This window comes from Thamnophis sirtalis, unplaced genomic scaffold (assembly GCF_051295495.1).
Source record: "Thamnophis sirtalis isolate CommonGarterSnake01/CBP01778 unplaced genomic scaffold, rThaSir2_p1.2 scaffold_10, whole genome shotgun sequence".
NCBI classification, from domain to species: Eukaryota; Metazoa; Chordata; class Lepidosauria; order Squamata; family Natricidae; genus Thamnophis; species Thamnophis sirtalis.
In genome coordinates this window covers 55,253,539-55,268,203 of record NW_028261390.1, presented here as the reverse complement: position 1 = coordinate 55,268,203, position 14,665 = coordinate 55,253,539, and the positions used below count along the sequence as shown (strand labels likewise).

Below are 14,665 nucleotides of genomic sequence, written 5' to 3'. Positions count from 1 at the left end.
TACGAAGCCTCTAAGTCCTGCGGAAAGTGACACTTGCTCTCTTTCCCCTTGAACTGCCCCAACACCAGGAGTCTCTCTTTCTTCCCACACTTGCAGAGGAAATCCGCACCGCTCACTTTCTTCCAGCAGTGTGCATGCACGCATGCGCGCATACACACACAGACGTTCAGAAAGCACTGTAGATTCCAAGAAGAATTCTGATAATTTCCAGACAGGAAGTGCAGGCTATCAGTGGCTTACCGGCAGGGAGATGAATATTTCTCTGTGACATATTCATCTCCACCCTCTGCCTTTTATCCCCAGAGCTAGGATGGGCTTTGCTAGTAGTGGTGGTTCTTCCATCCCAAGGACTGGCCCCAGTGGTGGGTTTCAAAAATTGTTCGAACCTACTCTGTGAGTGTGGCCTCCTTTGTGGGAGTGGCTTGCCGCCCATGTGACCAGATGGGAGTGGCTTGCCACCCATGTGACTGGATATGAAGATGCCGACACTTGTCAGAACCACCTTAAATTACCTCACACACAGCACTGGCATGCATAAGAATATGATGTAAACTTGTTTTTTAAAAGGCATCTTTGGTTTGCGTTAAAACAACTTCCACACGCAATGTTCTGATTGCACCACAAACACAGTAGTCATCCTTACCTTTCACAGAGGCACTGAGTTTTATAAATATGAGCATGATAGTGTAGAATAATCATATCCAAGGACCAGTGGTGGGTTTCAAAAATTTTTGGAACCTCTTCTGTAGGTGTGGCCTGCTTTCCAGGTCCACTGGTAGAACCTCTTCTAACCGGTTCGGTAGATTTGATGAACCGGTTCTACCGAATAGGTGCGAACTGGTAGGAACCCACCTCTGACTGGCCCATAGATTTCCACTGCACTCCTCTGCCTTCTGCGCATCCACTGCTCAGCAGCCACTGCTCATCAGACCTGGGAGCTATTGACTCTCCACCTGAGGGCTGATGGACAGCCCAGGCTCCGCCTCTGACTCTATCTCTGACAATCCCATTCCGAGTTCTCGGATTGCCTTGATTTGGCCCTGACTCCCACATCACCTCCTCATCTGATTTGGCTGCGGAAGGAGTTGGCGGCCAACAGGCCACAATAGGGGGTTTCCCAGCCAAGTAAGTCTGACCCTGCTTAGCCTTTCCAAGATCAGCCAAGGTCAAGTTTGTATTGCCACTTGCTCTGTTCAAAGACCTTCTTCATGGAAAATAACATCCAGAACAACAGAATTGGAAGGGATCTTGGAAGGGATCTTGGAGGTCTTCTAGTCCAACCCTAGAACTCTGCACAAGCAGGAGATGGTATACCATTCTGGACAATGGCTGTTCAATCTCTTCTTTAAAATCTCTACTGATGGAGCACCCACAACTTCATAGTTCATGTTAATTCACAACATGAAATAGCACACTTTATATTCAGTTTTTCCTCATAATTGAAGGGAGATTATGCTTTTGGTTCTTTTTCTTCCTTTCATAAAGATACCAATTACCTTTACTGTATTTCTTTTCTTCCCAAGGAATAACCACTGTGTTGACCATGACAACTTTGAGCATCAGCGCCAGGCATTCCTTACCTAAGGTCTCCTATGCCACAGCCATGGATTGGTTCATAGCGATATGCTTTGCCTTTGTATTCTCTGCACTGATTGAATTTGCAGCTGTCAACTATTTTACGAACATTCAGACAGAAAAAGCCAAAAGGAAGGGAGTGAAATCCATCCCTGAATGTTCAGCAGCACCTGTACAGAAGGAAATGTGTACAGAGGAGACATCCACGGTAATACCCATTGCTAGCAAAATGACCCCTAATAGCACGTTAAAAGGTGTTTGGAGAGATTAGTTGAGCATTTGGTGTGGCTTTATCTTAGGTGGACATTTGAAACATAAGGGACCAAGTTGAATAGTTGTTGAGGGCGTGAGAGTTGTAGAGTGTCAGGACCTCACAAGGCTTGGAAAAGTCTTGCATGTCTATTTGAGGTCTTGAAAGCAATTTTCACCTATTTCCTGGTTAAAGATGAGAGAAAGTTGTGGTGTCAGTGTTCAGCCGTCCTGGTGAGAGGAATTCTGGGTAATAAAAGAAAGGATTTTGTGCCCTTGAACCAGTGGTGAAATCTAACTTTTTTCCCCACCAGCTCTATGGGCGTGGCTTGGTGGGCATGGCTTTCTGGGGGGGTCATGTGACTGGGTGGGCATGGCCAACCTTTTTTTTTTTTTACTTTTTAAACCTTTTTAACTAGTAAAAAGTGATTTAAAAAGTAAAATAACGCTTCCATGATCAGCACCTGACCAGCCTGACCCCCTTTGCCAAGCCAGACCCAATGTTTTCTAGTCCCAAAGATTGCCTGCCTTTCCACTTCAGCCACCAAGTCTGGGAGATGACAGAGGGGGGTGGAGAGATAGAAACAAAGTGCTTGGCTCCCCCTTCTCACTCACCCCAAGCTTCCTGCTGCGGATTTTCACATCTTGCTTCAGTGCAGCCCACCCACTTTGCCTGCGGGGCACTGTGCTAAGCGCTCAGGAAGCTTCCCAGCCTGAAGTGCAGAAGAAGAAGGAGCTTCTGTTTCCCTTCCCCTCGGCAGCCAGCGTTGCTCCTCTGGCACCTAGAGGCTCCGGAGCTGCATTTGCCACCACTGCGGCAGCGAGTGCCAGACTGTGTGTTTCTTTCAAAAGCAGTGTGTGACCCTCTCCGTCCCTGCCACCCCCTCCCTATCTTCACATGAGCAAGGAAGATGGAAGCAGCTGGCTTGCAAGGGAGATGCTAAGAGCCAAGAGTTGTTACCTTTGGAGCTAAGAGGATTTGTCCTCCCCCCCCCACCAGTTTGAGGAGACAGCACTCCACCACTTACTCCTTCTCTTCCCCCCCGCATTGAGGAACTCTTGGCCTCCCTGATACTCGTCATTTGCTTTTGGGATGGGGAACAGAAGGGGGGGATGGAAGAGGAAAGAATGAAGGAAGCAGGAGGGTGCTGAGCCATCAGAAGGCATGGAGTTGGTGCAGAAAAGTGGCGGGCTCCAAAGGTGAATCCCACCAACCTTGGGGTCTTTCCTGGCTTGTCTGGGGGAGTGCGGGGGTGGATTCCTTCCTTTTGGCAGGGGTTGGTGGGAAGGATTCCCCATTCAGCCTCGAGAGAAAAGAAGCATGCGCTGCTAGCTCCCTTCCCTGTGGCCGGCCTCGACATGCTTGCTTGCCTGCCTTCCACATGGCCTTCTGCTTGCCTGCCTTCGCAAACTGGCTACGGGGACACCGGAAAGGCTGCATGGAAGGCAGGCAAGCATAGCAGGGCTGCGGGGAAGGGAGTAGGCTGCTAGCTCCTTTCCCCATGGATGGACGGCCACGACATGCTTGCCTGCCTTCCCAGTGCTCCCACATGCCCGGTTGCCTTCCAGGTTCAGTGTCCAGCCTGGTCCGGCCAGTGGGTGGGTGAGTGGGGATTCAGCCGCTGCTCTGGGGCAGAGAGGGGCAGCAGCAGTGCTCCGGGAGGGCAGGTGGTGCACATGTGCAGCAGTCCCAGGACATCCATCTGGCACCTTGCCTCCCAGAGTACCACCATCATCACCGCTGCACCTCTCAGCCCCAGAGCAGTGGTAGTGTCTCAACCAGGCTGGATGCTGACCTTGAAAGGCAAGCAGGCATGGGGACCACCAGGAAGGCCACATGAAAGGTAGGCAAGCATGGCAGGGCTGCAGGGAAAGGAGTAGGGAAAGCAGGCTGGGATGGTGGAAAGCAGAGACTAGACAGGGCGAGCAAGCGGTGACCGGGAGATCAGTTTGGGGGCGTGGCCATCCAGCAGTCCCTACCAGTTCGGCAGCCCAGGCCCAATGTCCGCTGCCAGTTCTCCCGAACCAGTCTGAACCAATACAATTTCACCCCTGCCTTGAACACATAGGCTGCTGACTCCAGCTTTACCCTCTCTCGTGTTCTGATTTTTTATTTGTGTTTCTAAGAATGACGAACTTCTTGATGAGTCTGGAGAGTATACAGAAATTGAAATCAAAGATGCAAACATCAAACAGAACAGAAAAGATAATGATTCCAGTGGAAAAAATATTCACTAAAACCCCTGTAAAACCCCCTTCCAGAGGCAGTCCACATCCCAATCTAGCCTGAGCCCTAGAAAAAGTTGGAGCTGTTCAAAGCTCATGTATATGGGACCAGAATTAGGGCCATTTGAATTTTGCGATGGTGGGAAGACAAAAAATCCTGCCTTTGAATGACCTTGCATAATGGTTTGGATCCAGATCTCTGTATTATTCTACAGGATGGGCAAAACAGCATGAGAGAGACAGTTGCACATATAATTAGACCATGTGCCATTTGCCATATATAGTTTAGTTTAGTTTAGTTTATTTGTCTTGTATGCTGCCCACTCCCGAAGGACTCTGGGCAGCTCACAATAGACAAGGGAAGGGGGATAAATAGACAAAGACAACACTTTAAAAAATGCAACATTCACAATTTCCGTGGGGCTGGATGTTTCACAAGCCCCCTGGCCTGATGGAGCAGCCAGGACTTGGTGGCTTTGCGGAAGGCTGGGAGGGTAGTAAGGGTCCGGATCTCCACGGGGAGGTCATTCCAGAGGGCTGGAGCTGCAACAGAGAAGGCTCTCCCCCGGGGAGTCGCCAGCCGACATTGGCTGGCAGATGGAATCCGGAGGAGACCTAACCTGTGAGATCTAATAGGTCTATCGGCAGGAGGCGGTCTCTCAGGTACCCAGGTCCGATGCCACGTAGGGCTTTATAGGTAATGACCAGCATCTTTACTTGAGCACCTAAACAGAGTAGCCCCGCAACTAGGGGTGGGTTTCAGATGGTACGCACTGGTTCATGGGTACCCCTTCATGAAATTTAGCGTGCCTTCCCATATCTGAGCTTCTGGAGGCCCCGTACTGGAACACTCACTCCCCTGGCCTGCACCACCTTGCTCCCCTCCCCCACCCAGTCGCCGCTCACTCGCTCCCCCCGCCTGCCCACCCAGTCACTGCTTGCTTGCTCGCCCTGTCTGTTTGCACCAGGCTTGCCCCGCCCACCCACTTCCTTTGCTGGAGCAGAGGGTTGGGAGGAGGCCACATGGCGCGCACTCCCTTCTCTTTAACAGCTGCCTGGTTTCCAATGGGGGTGGGGAAGAAATCCATGCATTTTTCCTCCCTCTGCATGGATCCCCCCCCCATTGGAAACCAGGCAGCTGTCAAAGAGAAGGGAGCATATGCCACATGGTCTTCTCACAACAGCCGAATCCTCCCCGCCTGTTCCTTCTTTGGCTGTTGGAAGAAGCCCACGTAGCATGCACTCTTTGACAGCCACCTAGTTTCCAATGGGGGGTGCTCGCCCCCTTGCCACTTTCCCAGCCAGCCAGCCAGCCAGCCAGGGCTGCAGCTGGTGGGCTGCAGAGGCAGCAGTAGCAAGCGGTAAGTGAAGAGAGTGCCGGCCAGCATCCCTGCCTCCTTTCTCTGTGAGCCCTGGCAGCGGAGAAACAGTGGCTTCTTTTTGCCAGCCTCCCAGCTGATCCAGTCCCCCTTACACATGTGCCTTGCATTGCAGCAAGTGGTGTGTTTGTGTGTGTGTGTGTGTGTGTGTGTGTGTGTGTGCATGTGTGCATGCACATGACATGCATGCCTTCTGTGGCACGCCCAACACTTTCGGACAGTAGGTCACCCACCAAGCAGCAGAGAAATCTGGCTTCGGCAAAAGAAAAAAAACCATTGGAAATTAGCCACTCTGCTAAAAAGGTGGGAAACAAGGCAAAGAGAAAAGGACAACTAACCACATTTGGTTAATCCCCAGAGCAGTAAGAGACTAAATTGGGAGCTTTGTGAATTGGCTTGTAGAACACAGATTGCCATGATCATAGGATTTATTGGGCACCGGTTTTAGTTCATAGAATATATCTATGAATATAGTTGGAAGGGAAGTATGTGTGAGAGAGAGGGGGGAGAGAGAGAGAGAGAGAGAGAAAGTAAGAGAGAAAGGAAGGAAGGAAGGAAGGAAGGAAGGGAAAGAGGGAGAGATACGCACAAGAAAGGAGGAAGGAAGGAATGAAGGGAGAGAGAGAGAAAAAAAAGAGAGAGACAAAGATAGAAAGATAAAGAGAGAGAGAAAAAGAGAAAGAGAAAGAAGGAAAGAGAAGGAAAGGAAGAAGGGAAGAAAGAAAAAAGAAAGAAAGAAAAAGGAAGTGGGAGAGGGAGACAAAAGAAAGAAAGAGGGAGAGCGACACAGATGGAAGGAAGGAAAAAAAGAAAGAAAAAGAAAGAGAACTTATGACCACAATTGAGCCCAAAATTTTGGTTGCTAAACAAGAGCGTTGTTAAGTGAGTTTCACCACATTTTCCAAGTTGGCCATGCCCACCCGGTCACACAACCGTCAAGCCACTCCCACCTGGTCACATGACCACCAAAACACTCCCACAAAACAGGCCACACCTATAGAATAGGTTCTAAAAAATTTGAAACCCACCACTGCCCACAACTCTCATGCTGCTGCATTCTGGGCCAGCTAAACTTGAAATAGTCTACCCATATAGAGCATATTGCATCAATCAACCTGCAAGATGACCAAGGCATGAATGACCATGAGAAAGATCTAGTACAATTGATCCACAAGATAATATGACCACAGATGCTACCAATGTTTTGAGCCAGTTTAATGTTCCAGGTCAATTTTCAACTTATGCATCAGTTTTATCTAGGAGGGATAACCTCATTCAGAACTAAAAATGGAGAAACCTGGACCCAGTTGTGACATCTTTGGTAAATAACTTACAGCAGCATGGCTGGGCACGTAAAACATAAGCTGGAGCTTCAAATCTCCTCTGCCGAATTTTAATTCTTTTACACTTTTGCAGAAAAACCAATCTTGTAAGAATTAAAGAAAATAAAACTATAGTTAAGAGAATACATAGAATCATATAATATATTGCATGAAATGATTTGAACAAATACATCCCATGTGCTCAGTAGATGAGATGGTGCTGATCTGCTATAATTGGTCTAGAACAATATTTATACTTATAAATAAATTAATTTTCATTAAAAGAAATCAAATAGTTTGGAAAACATTCTGAAATTATGCAGAATGTCTTACTTATCTAGAATGATAGGAAAAACAAGACAGTAGTGCTAAACTAATAAGCACTGACAAATATAGATCAAAATTCTAACACAGTATCCTGCTAAATATAGTACCTACCATATTTTTTGCACTATAAGATGCACTCCCGCCCCCAAAAGTGGGTGGAAATATCTGTGCATCTTATAGAGTGAATATTGTGGCAGGGGGAGGGGGATTGTCACTGCTGCTGACATTTACCGCTGCTGGGGAATGCTGAAGCCTTTGCTGCCATGCAGCTGATTGACGGTTGGATCGGCGTCCCAAAATACAGCCAACCAGCTATTCTAGGCAGCAGGGATCAGGCAGCAGCTCAGGCAGCTCAGGCAGCCCACCGTTGGCTTTCTTTTGCCCACGCTTTCTTTCTTTTGCCCAGAGACAGCAGCCTGCCTGAGCTGCCCGCTTCTGGGCAAAAGAAAGAAAGTGCCAGCCTGCCGCTGGCTTTCTTTTGCCCGCCGCTATGTCTGACATAGAGGCGGGCAAAAGAAAGCCAGCAGCGGGCTGGTACTTTCTTTCGCCTTCCTGTCAGAACTCAGGCGGGTGAAAGAAAGAAAGCGCTTTAGACAGTGGGATGTTGGGGGAGAAGACTGCCTCACCAGCCATAAACCTCACCGCACGTCACTGAGCTACGGATTACTTTCCTAGGTATTTGGGAGAGAAGAGAAGAGCTTTTCAAGAAGAGAAAAAGAACAAGAAAGAGAAAGGAGTGTCAGAAAAGGGGGAAAAAGGGGTTCAATCTGCTTTTAGTTCTGACCCTTCTCAATGTTTACTTCAGCCTCAGACTCTAGTCCCATTGGCTTGTAATCCTGTGGTAGAATATATCATGTTTCCCTAAAAATAAGACCCGGTATTATTTTCTTTTACGCTTGAAAATAAGCACTTGAGCTCATTTTCGGGGAGGTCTTATTTTTTTGAAGTGCAGGAGGTGGTGAACGTGGTCATCTCATGTCTGCTCAACCCGTTAATTATGGCCCACAGATCAGCTGAACCAGAGAGGGCCGGGAGTTCTGTCTCTCCGGACACCTGGAGATGTTTCCAGTGCACTCTTGCTAACCCCAGCCCTGCCCACAGCACCAGGCAACTTCCGCAGATCACCTTGTGGGCTGGAGCAAACAGCGACCATGGTTTGAACTCCACAGGTCTGGAGCTTTGGTGTTGCTCAGGCTGCTGCTACCATGAGGCAGAAAGCTATATGGCCTGTCGGAATTGCTCCCCCCGCCTCTACCCGGCTGCTGCTGCTTGAGAAAAGGGCGATCTGCGGGCAATTCTTGGAAGATTGTGGGAAGTGTGTGCTTACAGTAGAAGCAATGCACAGCCTGTTCCTTTCAAGCAATCAAATGTCTCTGTGTGTGTGAGAGAGAAAGAGAAATGGTGGAGAATTGCACGCAACGCTGTTTGAAAGGTCTCTCTCTCTCTCTCTCTCTCTCTCTCTCTCTCTCACACACACACACACACACACACACACACACACACACACACTTGATGAGAAATGGTGAAGGGCAATTATGGAAGATTGTGGGAAGCACGTGCTTATGATAGAAGCAAAGTGCAGCCTGTCCCTTTCAGATGATCAGATGTCACTTGAGAAAAGGGTGATTGGCAGGAAAATGGGGAGGGGAATATTCCTTCCTATCATCCTTTTCTCAAGCCCAGCACAGATGCACATCCAGTAGTGCAAATCTGAAGGCTTGGGATGGAGCCTTTTTGACAATCGACACGAAAATGGGGAGGGGAACTTATTATAATGATATTTCGCTGCTGATAAGCAATTCTAATAGGGGAACAAATGAAAACTGGTATATATAGGCAGCGATGTTTTTTTGAAAAATGAAGGAATAAGATCTCTGTTTGAAGGTATGAAATGCAAGGTTAACAATAAATATAAGTATACTTTCTGGGGGAAAATAATGCTAATGTTAACTGAATATATATTGTAGAATGAAAATGAGGCCTTTAGTTATATTAGATGAAACATTTGAGACGGTAAATATTATTTGAAGATGCAGATGTTAAAACACTTGTAACCAAACGACATGCTGCATGTGATGATGATTTGTTGTTGTTGTTGTTGTTTTTCTTCTTTTCCCCTTTTTGGGTCTTTTCGCCTTTTTTTTTTAAACCCTAGGTTATTGTGGTGTCTATTAAATATATAACAGAGAGATACGGGGTGTGTGTATGGGGGGAAACGTAGTAGGGATGCACCTGTAATCAAATGACATACTGTATGGGATGATGGATTTTTTGTTCCTTTTTTTGTGTGTGTGGGTTTTGTTTTTTTCCCTCTGCCTTTCTTTTTCCATTGTTGTGTGATTGTGTTGTCTATGTAACAAAAATAAAATAATTTTTTTAAAAAAAAGGAAAATGGGGAGGGTGGATTTTTCTGGTGATCACCCTTTACTCAAGCAGAGCAGCCAAGTAGAGGTGGGAGGTGGAGTTGATTCTGATAGACCGCATGGCTTTCTGCCTCATCGTAGCAGCAGCCTGAGCAATACCCGAGTACCAGGCCTGGCGGAGAACAAACCATGGTTGCTCTAGAGCCACAAGGTGAGCTGCAGAAGAGAGGGCTCCTCAGCTGCAAGGTTGCCTGGTGCCATGGGCAGAGCTGGGGCTAGCAAGAGTGCACCGGAAACATCTCCAGGCACCCAGAGAGACAGAACTCCTGGCCCTTGCTGCTCAGCTGATCCACAGGCCATGATTAAGAGGCCGAGCAGCCATGAGGTGACCAGGGAAGGGAAGGGCTGCCTCCTGGGCTGGCCATGCCCATCCCCTTCACTAGAGCTTATTTTTGGAATATGCCTTATATTAGACCCACAAAAAAGTAAGGCTAGGCCTTACTTTTGGGGTAGGTCATATTTTTGGGGAAACATGGTACTTGCAGAGAAGGGTTTTTTTCCCCAAGGAACAAAGAGACAGCTCAATGGTGAATCTTTGATGTGCATAAAAGAGCCAGTGTGGACAAACCCCTAGCTTTTCACATGGTATATCTAATAGCTATGGAGATTTCTGTTTGCATGTGACTTTGAATTAATGTTGATGCCTAGTGACTACCTGGACAAGTGACTGCGTGGCAAGTCCCTGCAGTTTTCTTGGCAAGATTTCAGAAGTGGTTGGCCATTGCCTGCTTTCTAGGGTTGAGAGAGAGTGAGCGGTCCAAAGTTAGAACTCACAATCTAAAGGCATAAAAACATTGTAGCCTTGCTTCGGGCATGCAATAGAATATGGGGTGGGGGGATGCTTATCACCCTGAAAGTTCTCCCCCTGGCTTTTAATCAATTTTTAACATTCATCACCTCTTTAAAATTTTACGTACTTTTTAATGCTTTTAGATTTTATTGGGCACTGCTCAGAGGACAGGTCTTAAATATGATAAATAAAATGGAAAAAGTTTCTTGAAAACTATTTTTAATTACTCCCCCAATAATTATAAGTCAAAATAAGGACATGATAAGAGAAAAATGGGATGTCCCCTCCCTTTAGTGTCCTAAGCCTATGTTTATTTTGCTTAATGGTTAATGCAATAGCAGTAGACTTAGCAGTAGACTTATATACCGCTTCATAGGCCTTTCAGGCCTCTCTAAGCGGTTTTACAGAGAGTCAGCATATTGCCCCCAACAATCTGGGTCCTCATTTTACCCACCTCGGAAGGATGGAAGGCTGAGTCAACCCTGAGCCGGTGAGATTTGAACCGCTGACCTGCTGATCTAGCAGTAGCCTGCAGTGCTGCATTTAACCACTGCGCCACCTTGGCTCATGCAAGGCTGGATGCCAAGCTGTTTTGAACTTCCACTAATTTTTGCTCTGGAAAAAACAAACTCCTTAAATCTAAAATGTAGTTTTAATAATAAAAGATGGTTTATTTGAAGCTTTCTCAAATGTCTTTTTCTAAAGGGCACATAATCAAGAGTTAAATATGCTAATAAAAATCAGCGGTGTCCTAGAAAAATAAGTGTGTTGCTCTGACCCTGATTCACAATGAAACTCAGAAGAATTTTCTTAAGAAAATGTATATCAAAAGCGGGTAATTTATTGGAATATAAATTAGATTAGGGATTCCCAACCCCCAGTCTGTGGACCAGCACCAGACACGACATGCCAGAAACAGGCCCATGCAAACAAGCGAAACCCCTGTGGTATTAAGGCAACATGCGAAAGCATGCCCCTTCCAATCCACAGAAAAACCACTCTTCACTGAAACGGTCCCTGGGGCTCAAAAGTTGGGGGCTGCTGAATTACAGGAAACTAGTTCAGAAATACAAAGAAGGTAACTAGGGATTCATTAAAATTCCTCTGACCTTTCCTATACTGCATCTTCTTCCCCCTTCGATAATATGCCTTCAGTATTTCCTCACATAGTGTTGGTTTATTGTATGTTGAAGATAGGAACACCCTAATGTGAAACCAGTGGACACCTGTCATTTTAACTGTTGACACTTCCTTTGATCCAAGCCAATATGTACTTGGATTCATTGTAATCCAATTCAAGCGAGTTTTTAGGAGAAATATAGAAGTATATGTGCTTCTCTGTGTGTGATTGTATTTTTTACTGTGGAGACCTGAGGTCAGGGCTGTCAGACTCGTGGCCCATGAACCACATGTGTCATAGTAATAGCAATAGCAGTTAGACTTATATACCGCTTCATAGAGCTTTCAGCCTTCTCTAAGTGGTTTACAGAGTCAGCATATCGCCCCCACAATCTGGATCCTCATTTTACCCACCTCGGAAGGATGGAAGGCTGAGTCAACCCTGAGCCGGTGAGATTTCAACCGCTGAACTGCAGATAGCAGTCAGCTGAAGTGGCCTGCAGTACTGCACTCTACCCACTGCGCCACCTCGGCTCTTCTACACCCATGTCCAGTTTAGCAATGGGGGGAAAGCACATCACATGATGCAGCCATGACAACGTGAGTTTGACACCTCTGCTCTAGGTTATTTGAGTGGCAGAATTTGTTGAAAAATTATCTACTGCTTACAAAACAACAAACTAAGGTTTATTATCTGTTCATCCATCTCATGCTATAATCCTCTATGTTAGAGAAAAAGAAATCATTTGAGAACCCTATAGTGTTAGGCAAGAAATAATCACCTGGTTTTACATTGCACCTAAATTTGACCCTGAAAATGTTCCTTATATAGCTTTCTGGAAAACATGTTTGTCAGCATTGCCAGATGTCCCTCCTTGTTCGTATAAATATTATAAAAGTCACTAGACTTTTTAAATTTTCATGAAAATGCTGGCTTTAAAAGAAACTGTCATGCTTGTATTTAAAAAGATATGAAATGACTCAGACCCTAAATCAAGTTTTTTAATAATGATTCTCTCCACTCCATAATAGTTTTTACTTGTAGCTTCCTTTATAAGGCTATATCTTGCTCCATCCTTCTCACACAGCTTTCTCTCAATTGTATCTTGCATCATTCTGTTTGTTGATTGTTAGAGTGGTGTGTTGTTGACTGTTAGTGTATTTCCTGCAGATTAACGAAGAAAGAAGAAACTTGGCAGCAAATTTTGTTTGAACATTCCACAGCTGTTTAATATATATCTGTATTAGTTTGGAAGACAAGGCTACCATTATTTAATGAAATACAGTAGCTCAGGGTTGAACTAGAAGACCTCCAAGGTCCCTTCCAACTCTTATTATTCTGTAATTCTCTCCTGAATACAGGTAATCCTCAATTTATGATCACAATTGGGACCAGAAATTTCCCTGCTAAACAATAAAGCTAATTGAGTATTAGATATATGGAAAAATATTATATTCATGGGTATCATGGCTGGCTGCTGTGGAAAAAAGAAATAAGGGACCAGATGATATTAAGTAAATAGATATTTATGCTCTTATTTGGATTACACCAAATCAAATCATTAGTTGGGACACTTCAATGTTCCCTTTTATAAAAGGGAGCATTGTAAGGTGTAGAATATAGCTTAAAAGACTAACTACTTTCATCTATGTTTGTATTGTAAATTGTGTTTTTGGTTTGTTTTCTTGTTAGTGGACACTTTTATCACCTTAGAAAGTGTGACTGCACTGACTATGTAAATCTCACCTGTTAGGATTCATATTTTCAGCCCCTATTATATTTGCAGTTTGACTCAGCGGAATATAAAAATTTGTCTGCTAATAATAAACTAGTAAAACATTGAAAGCAATCAAATACTTTCTTTTATGGCTCAAATGGAGGATTATAGATTCAAAGGATTTTTTTTCCTTTTTCAAAATTTTGCAATATTGATGAACAGCTGTCTGTAATAGGCAAAGCCTATTACAAAGCCTCATCTTAAATGAGTTGCAAGGTGGCACTGGAAACACAGATGGATCATTGTGTTATTTTCTTTAAGAGAAAAATTATGAACTGTTTTCAATTCCCAGAAATCAACGTTTTGTTTCAGAAGGTGAGTTGCATAGCCTTTATTTAACTGAACTATTGAACAATAGTTTAGCCCAATTTGCAGCAAATTACAGCTCTGTGAAAAAGTCCTGCATGCTTTCAGTTTTAAGCTGTATTTACATGTTTAATCAATATTTCACTCATAGAAACCATGCAAAATTAGTACTTTGATGAAAATTTCTGTAGTCGGATTGAAATGCATAATTTTTATTAATATAACCAAAGTCTTTTTAAGGTTTTGAGTGAATTTATGTGCTAAAACAAACACAACTTGAATTTTTGAGACTGTTAGGATCAAAAGTAGCCAATCAGCTGCGAGCTTTGGCTGACCAATCAAAATGCACAGAGGCTAAACCTATGAGCCAATCAATGTTGTCATACTCTCTGACTATAAATAGGCATGAAAAGTATCGAGAAATTTAATTTAGCTCTGGCTGCGGGCAAGGATGAAGGCCTTTGCTTTCACCAGTACTGAACAGCGGTATGGCATCATTGTGCTTCATGAAGAGAGTTACTCCTGTACAGAAATAGCCAAGAGAGTGAAATGCCATCACACCACAGTGAGCAGAGTGGTTGAAAATACCAAATGACTGATTCAGTTTATGACAGGCTCCGCTCTGGAAGACCAAGAAAGTCGACAAAACAGCAAGATCGGGCTCTGCAATGCAATTCGATGGCTGACAGGAAGCTCACCTCACCTCAGATTACAAGAATTTGGGGTGAAACATGTGATGTAAAAGTGTGCACAAGCACAGTGCATCTCAGGGTGCTTACCAGAAGGCTCAAAGACTGCAGGGCTCGAAGTAAACTTTTGCTCACAGATGCTCACTGCTCTCATCGATGTGCGTGGGCTAAGAAGTATGCCCAGTAGATCAACAAACAGTGGGCCAAGGTCATCTTTAGTGACGAGAGCAATTTCTACTTGACTGGGAATGAGTGCAATAAGTATGTCAGAAGAGTTCCAGCTGAAGAATTTAGGCCATACTACCTGAATCTGTGACGCATCCATTGCATGTGATGATCTGGGGCTGTATCACTGCTTCTGGTATTGGTCAGATACAAATAATGCAGGGAATCATGAATTTCAAGCAGTAGGTTGAAGTCCTGGAAAAGACCATGCTTCCTTCAGCCCAGCAACTTGTAGGGAAAGACTTTTACTTACAGGA

General features: G+C 45.0%; 1 protein-coding gene across 2 annotated transcripts in view; it reads left to right on the top strand.

Moving 5' to 3' along the window:
* LOC106547394 (gamma-aminobutyric acid receptor subunit alpha-4) overlaps positions 1 to 14,665 on the top strand; it is an 84,801-nt gene that overhangs the window by 45,901 nt on the left and 24,235 nt on the right. For both annotated transcript variants that reach the window (XM_014064540.2, XM_014064541.2), the window contains one exon: positions 1,524 to 1,783. In XM_014064540.2, the coding sequence (XP_013920015.2) occupies positions 1,524 to 1,783 (260 nt within the window). The remainder of the gene's footprint in view (positions 1 to 1,523; positions 1,784 to 14,665) is intronic.